Here is a 7,253-nt window from a genome sequence, read left to right as displayed (position 1 = left end):
ACGACTGTGCAGGACAATACTTTTCTTTCTCTCCGCCCGCTTGCATCTCCCTCCTCAGTTCCTCATACTTCTTCTCTGACATCATCTCGCGACTCTTCACGGTCCTTGAATATCACTTAAAAATGTCGCTGAGAACCACATCTCACAAGCCTGATGTGATCTGAACAGCCTGGAGTGAAACGGAGCCCTCTTGCTTATTATCTGAAATCGCATTTGCTGTCGTAGCAGATCTGTCACAAGTGGAGTTCGTGCCGAATCTCGAATCTCCGTCTGGGGTGTGTCTTTCCTGCCCTCTCTCCTGTCAGCCCAGGGGCTGCGGAAGAGGACACTGGGGGTGGGAGGTGGCACTCCCGCGGACCTCCTGCGCCCAGCTCCAAATCAGGCAAATGATCGTACACACTCACCTGACAGCGCCATGGAAGTGTGGAATTCATCTTTTAACATGTTCAAAACTTCCTCAACGCCATGTTCGCCCTGCTCACAAGACAGGGGGGGTGGGGAGACAAAAAGGAGCATGAAGGAACAGTCTGGCGTGTGCTGGGCATAAATTCTGGGGGTGCTCAGAGATGTGGGGGGTGGGTGGGGTGATCTGTGACAGGAGAGCTATGCTGGGAATAAAGGAATGCTAGCTAGGAAGAAAAGGAGGGGCCAGAGCTCTTGAGAATTTTCAACGTGCCGCAGGAGGTATAACTAACTGTCCTTCCAGAATCTGTGGCATCTTGAAAACGGCCAGGGTTGGGGATCAAACCACAGAAAAGGGTGAAGACGAATACGAAGCGTCGGCACCCCTCGGCTGGTTTTCAAGTCGCCAGCCTCACCTTGTAGGCGAGACCCCACAGGATGGGTCTGCCCAGGAAAATGCACTTGGCCCCGAGGGCCAGAGCCTTCAGCACGTTGTTGCCGGTTCGGATCCCACCGTCCATGTACACTTCCATGCTGCCTTTCACGGCGGCCACCACTTCTGGCAGGGCATCGACCTGAAAAGCAGAGACACGTGTGGCTCGACTCTCAGGGCATCGCGGGAGCGTGGTGTCCCCTCACCGTGGGTGGGGACCAGGAAGCCCAAGCAGGGGCCACGTCTAACTGTTCCTTCCCCTCCCCTCCTGTGCTTGAGGCTGCTGGCGCCGGTCGAAGCAGTGCAGCCTGCCCCCGAGGCCCGGGGACTTTCCGTGGCTGCCCCTTCTGCCATTTCCCGCTCTGACGGAGGGCAGCTTCTCCCTGGCTCACTGGTTCGGATGTCGACATCTCGGAAGGAACTCTTGGTTCCCCTTCGCATCCTAAAAGGGACATTTTCCACTTCTAGTGTTTGTTTCTGCAGTGCGTCCAGAAAACAAGAGGAGTGAATTGCAGCCGAGGGCGCTGATGGCTTCAGAGTTCATTCTGGACAGGTCGCACAAGGCATTCATTAGAGCCTTCTGGGGACAACAGCTGGCTTATCCTTTACCCCGTCCCAGAGGAAACATGGGGAGTGTTAGATGTGGAACCTTAGAGAGGTGGACTTCACTCCGAGAGTGACACCCCTCGCAGGGAGGGCGCTGGGCTGAGAGGGCCGAAAGGGGGCATTTTCTTTGGGCACGAAATTTAAGGGGTGCCAACAACTCAGATGAATGATATTTAAAGAAAATATTTTTAAAATTAAATGGCAAACTTTGATCTGTGAGCTTCTTTTACAAATAAAGTTTTATTGGATCCAGGGCCAGGATTACGGCGAGATGAGAGAGGCAGCATTCTGCAAATGTAGAGACGAATCCTGTCTTCATTTAAAACGTTGGCAATTTTTGCATAAACTTTCCTTTTTTAAATAGTGCGTTAAAATGCTATGGATTTTACTAAGTTTTTCTGGCACCTTCTTAAATTTCGAGCCAGAGGCAGGTACCTCGTCAGCCTCACAGTCATCTTGGTGCTTTCCCTGAATGATCTTGAGTTTGATTGTTAGGTCAAAGGCTTGGGAGAAAACGCGCTGGTTGGCATAATGGGGTAGGAGAAATGCTTCTCTGGCCCCGCCTTTGTGAACACTCATTCTCTCCCGAGGGCGTGCCGTGGGGAAGTCAGCTGGCCTCATTCTCCACTCATTACTCCATCCTCCCCAAGGGAGCAAGACTAGCTAGACCGCTTCACGAGAAAGCCTTCTGTACCATGTGTTGCTGGAGTCATTTTATGAGTGAACGCTGGGCCCCAGCCCCTGCGTGTGGGTCACGGGGTCTTCTTTGCTTTCTGCAGCTTTCTAGTAAGCACCGCCGGGGTGGCACAGGGCTGGTGTATGAGAGGTGGCCTCCTAGTCTCACGGATCAAGATCCGGATGGAAGTAAGGGGCCTGACTGTTCCCTTCCATCGGCTCTTTCGGGGAGCCCCAGGAAAGGTGTGTCTCGCTCTCTATGTGGGCTCCTCGCTCAATGCCAGTTCTTTCTCAGTGATAGCCCAGTGGAGAGGAGGTGGCCAGTGGCTGGCACCTTAGACCTCCAAGCCTCACAAGCCGCGGAATATACAAACCAGTGGATGTAGCTTTTGTATTTCCTGCAATTTGTCTTAAAGAAGGAATTGAGAATGTGCTAAAGCTTTAAGGACGGTCACTGATGCATCGTTTAAAATAGCGGAAGCGTAGAAGCAATCCAGATGTTCAATAACAGGAAGCTGGTTATACAGACTGTTGGTTCACGATTAAGAAGTACAGGTTGCCAGCTGTAAAGCAGTCGTGGGGATGTGAAGTACGGCACGGGGAAGACGGTCAGCAATACTGTAATGGCTCCGGATGCTGTCACGTCAGGGCTAGGCTAACCGGGGGATCGCTTCGTAAGTTACGTAAATGTCTAAGCACGAAGCGGTACGCCTGAAACCGAGGTGGGTCAACTGTGATTGGAAAATAAATCTTAAAAAAAAAAAGTCTATTCAAATTCCACATCATTAAAAATAAGAGCATATATATTGAAATAATATGATGTCCTTAATATATTTATAAGTGAAAAGAAGAAAATTACAAAATATTTTGCATCATTTTTTTAAACCTAAAATGTTATATTTGTATTAAGAAGTTGATAAAACAATATCCAAAATGTCGACATTAATGATAGTGATGAAAACAGGGGTCATTTTATCTTTTTCTTTTTGCTTATGTATATTTTATAATTTTTCTGCAGTGTACGTTTTACATATGTTATAAAAAGGCCAAAACTACTTAAGAGAAAAAAAAAAAATCCACTCCCCTTTCTTAAAATGAGTCAAACAGCAATGGAAGAGTCTCTTGAAAAATACAAACTCTATATCTTCCTGAGAATAAATCAACAATTAATCTCTATTTAAAGATTCTTTCCCTGCCTCTTTCCTCTTCATTTCCTTTCCCCAAACTCCATCTATGACAGACATAATTCCTAAGTTAGGGGAGAAATTACCGACTGTCGTAAATTTTTAGCAAAGAGTTTATAGGGCATTTTTAAAGTTTTATTGTGAAAGATGGTTATTTATTAGCTTCAGGGATGCACTGTTCCTTCCTGGGATGTGTCCTATGAGAAAATATGGGGTGACAATCCATGCAGACAGGCGCGAGAGCTGGATGCTTCCTCCAGGAGGCAGGAGACCTCAGTGCTTTGGGACCATCTCTTACCGACTACACCTAATTACTTACTAAACGTGTCAACTTGGGAGAAGTTGCTTAACATCTATAAACTCCAGGATCCCCATCTGTAACATAGGGACAGTGATAGCCGTCTTGCAGGACGGCTGTGGGATTCAGAGATGATATATGTAAAGTGCGTAAAAATAGCTTGGCACACACTAGGCTGTCATTAACGACGACACATGGGTATACCGACATATGTGGTAAGGGAGAAGGGAATATGCACCAAACTGCACAGGATACCTTGTGCTGGACACACACATACACACGCACACGCACGTGCATGCACGTACACACACGGACACACACCACTCACAAACACAACCCCTCTGAAGTCATCCTACTTACAGAAGCAGGAACGCCGTCAAGCTGCCTGCCACCATGGTTAGAAACGATGATGCCATCTACCTTGTGTTGCAATGCTAACTCTGCATCCTCTTTTGTCAAGATCCCTTTGAGGATGATGGGCAGGCGAGTTATGCTCTGAATCCAGGAGAGATCGTTCCAGCAGAAGGATGAGTCAATGAGAGACATCTGGAGACGGGGCGCTGAATTTCCCTATGGGAAATCAAAGGGAACCTTGGTTCTGAGCTCCTCCGCAACTGCCTGACCCATCCCCAAGGTGAGACACATTTAGAGAGCCACCGAACGATAAGTGGAAAGGACATTTATAAACTGAATAGAGAGGCAACAAAAATCAACCCTACTTCTCGCTCCTTTTCCTAACAAAGAGAATTTCCACTTCGATTGCTTATTCATTAACTATTAGTTGTGTCCCTGTTCGATCATTGTGCCAGGGTCTGGGGACAAAAAGATAAATAAGATACAATCTCTACTTTAAAAGAACTCAGAGTTTAGTCAGTGAGATGGATAAGCGAAGGCATTTATAGGCCAATGTAATGTGTATGGTTGAGATATGCACGGGGTAATTAGAACTAAACAATACTTCAAGGATCCTAAAACAAATATTACCCAATATTTGCTTGGGTAATTGCCCAACATTTGTTTGGATCACCATGTGCATCAAATATCCATAAATTCCAATGTGTCCCTGGCATCTGAGAGGAGGGTTCTCGGAAACTTCAAGGCCATTTATGTACGAGATAATGAATTAATGAGAATGGCTGAATCACGTGGCTGGGCATCGCGGCCGCCCACTGGCTGGTATCACTCTCTCGACTGCGGCCACGGGATCCCAACTTGACCCTGACTTCCTCTCTCTGGGGTACGCCATCCCGTCTGATTCGAATTGTAAGGGGCGAAGTGCCCTTTGCAGTCACCTAGTCAGAGATGCCAAACAAGTAGGTTGCAGCACCCTGGTTCTCCAGGGACGAAATCTAGGTGTGCGAAGATACTGACCCCTCCATTTCCAAGGCAGCAGGGTGGGGCCTGGGCTGGTTAAACTCCATGGGCTGGTCACCTTGGCTGTGAGCAGCCTCTTCGGAAGGTCAGTTTATCTAAGTGTGCCATCCAAAATTATCACTTTCTAAGTGTGCCATAAAGCAGAAAATGTTGGAAGGATGTGTCTAGTTAACTCTCTAATCCATGCAAAATTACTGTCTGTAGCTTTCCTATTTCCCAGCATCAGCTCTGGCTGGGACACTTCCGGTGACAAGTCGTGGGACACTTCCGGTGACAAGTCGGGCAGCTCCAGGAGTGAGAATATTCTGTCTAAGATTCTGTTTGTCTGGAAGCTCTGGGGAGCGGAGACCAGACCTGATTTTCCAGCTGCTGCCACCTTGGTGTCTGACATGGAGTGGGCACTTGGTGAACCTCTGGAAGCAAAGATGGGAGGAGCGAGGGACGGGAATTTACCTCCTGCCACGTCTGCCCATTGGAGCCGGTGTCTTTCCTACCTCCTTAGGTGATCGAAGATCCTTGAGCATTAACATCTTCTTCAAGTCCAGTTGGTTTCGAATGTTCTGTCGCCTGTTGCCAGTTTTGGGTACGTCCACAGTGATTACCAGGGCTTTGAAACCCAAGGACTCCACCCTCTGGATCAGCTGTTGGGTCAGCTGCCGATCAGTCTGCACATAGAGCTGGAACCACCGGAGGCCTCTGGGGGCAGCAGCAACGATGTCTTCGAGGGTACAGCTGGTGTAGGTGCTGGTGATGTAGCAGATGCCAGCTGCTTGGGCAGCTGCGAAGCAAATGACATAACTCAGGTTGGAGGGCAGGGGCAATCTAGACGGGGGTGAGACGCCCTAGGAGTCGGCGTTGCCTCTGGCCAACTTGCCCTGGGAGTCCAGGTGAAGCTTGACTTCCTTCCGTTTCCCTGTGGGGCTGGGACAGAGGGGTCTGATCTGACCGGGAGGCCTAGAGCTGTCTGCGTCGCCTTCCGTACAACCTGCCCTATGAACCCTGTGCTCCGCAGTAAAGTATTTCCAGCTGGAGACGTCATTCATTTAGTCCCCCAATCTGTGTTAGGCATGTTGCAGCTTCCAGAAAGGAAAATGGGCTTCTTGTGAACTCATTAGCAAAGCAGAGGGGGATTAAAGAGGGTGCAGAATGAGGAAATGCGCGTCCAGTGAAGACTGAGCCCCGTGGTGGGAAGAGCGTGGTGTCTGAGGTCGGAAGTGTGTTAGCTCTACCGCTTCTCAGCTGTGCGGCCTTGAACTTCATTTGCCTTATCTGTAAACTGGGGAAAATAACAGTACCTCTCTTACAGGGCGGCTGGGAGATTAAATAAAACGCTAGGCAGAGAAGCGTGTTTTGAATTATGGAGTGAGGCATGTACAAATGCCAGTGACGGCGAGGTCGATGATGATGACGGTGACGATGACGTCGACACTGGTGTTGCTGCGCGGCACAGTTCTCATTTCCTACTTTAGTGGTTTTCAGTGGGATTCTCCAACGGGGTTAATGTCACTATCGTTCTATAAACCACGGGCAGAGAATTTGGCCTAATCGACTATGAACAGTTTCAATTCCTAATGTCGACAGGGGATGCCCCACCCCCAGCACGACACAGCGCATCCATTCGGGATGTTCATGTCTCGACCTAGCCAGTGGGGTTCCTGACCCAGACGCATGTCACTTTCATCTCCAGGATCCTTGGAGTCATTTCCTCCTCCAGTGCTGAGTCAAAAGAAATGACCCCCAGGGAGCACGGGGCAGCCCGCAGGAAACAGAGCAGGCTCAGGGTGAAGATTACAAAGGAGTCGCCAGAGCAGTTTTCGCTCGCTCCACCTCTCCCCTCCCGGCCCCTCCCCGCCCCTTTCTTTCTCTCTATTCATTTTTGGTGCGGTGGGTGGGGTGGGGGTAGAGAATGAGGAGCAACTAGGAAGGAGGCGGAACCTAGTAAGAAACTGTCCAATGAGACGACAGAGGTAATCGAGAGGGAAGATGGAACATCTGGGCGACGGCGCCCGCCTGGGCCTCGTGCGAGGACCTCACGTCATGATTCTCTGTTTGTTCCAAATTCGGACTCACGATGTGGTCCTATGAAGGGTGGAAGGGGGGGCACCCCGGGGCCCACGACGAGCACCCCTTTTCCCGCAGACGTACGGGTCCGAGGGGCCGACGCCCTCTTCCGTGGGATGGCTCGTTGGGATATGGGCACTGTCACACCCCGACCGTTCTCTGCTATGGAGAACGGATGTTTCCTCGGCCTTGGGCGAAGCGGCCGTGCAAACGCAGCACG

General features: G+C 49.8%; 1 protein-coding gene across 2 annotated transcripts in view; it reads right to left on the bottom strand.

Moving 5' to 3' along the window:
* LOC120585109 (3 beta-hydroxysteroid dehydrogenase/Delta 5-->4-isomerase-like) overlaps window positions 1–7,253 on the bottom strand; it is a 176,232-nt gene that overhangs the window by 18,480 nt on the left and 150,499 nt on the right. For both annotated transcript variants that reach the window (XM_039841333.1, XM_039841334.1), the window contains 4 exons: window positions 5,467–5,750; window positions 3,959–4,168; window positions 819–977; window positions 405–474 (listed from right to left, as the gene is read on the bottom strand). In XM_039841333.1, coding sequence (XP_039697267.1) covers window positions 405–474; window positions 819–977; window positions 3,959–4,168; window positions 5,467–5,750 — 723 coding nt within the window. The remainder of the gene's footprint in view (window positions 1–404; window positions 475–818; window positions 978–3,958; window positions 4,169–5,466; window positions 5,751–7,253) is intronic.

This window comes from Pteropus medius, unplaced genomic scaffold (assembly GCF_902729225.1).
Source record: "Pteropus medius unplaced genomic scaffold, Ma_sr-lr_union100, whole genome shotgun sequence".
In the NCBI taxonomy this organism is placed as follows: domain Eukaryota; kingdom Metazoa; phylum Chordata; class Mammalia; order Chiroptera; family Pteropodidae; genus Pteropus; species Pteropus medius.
Note: the sequence above shows the minus strand (reverse complement) of the source record. Positions and strands in the feature narration are given on the sequence as shown.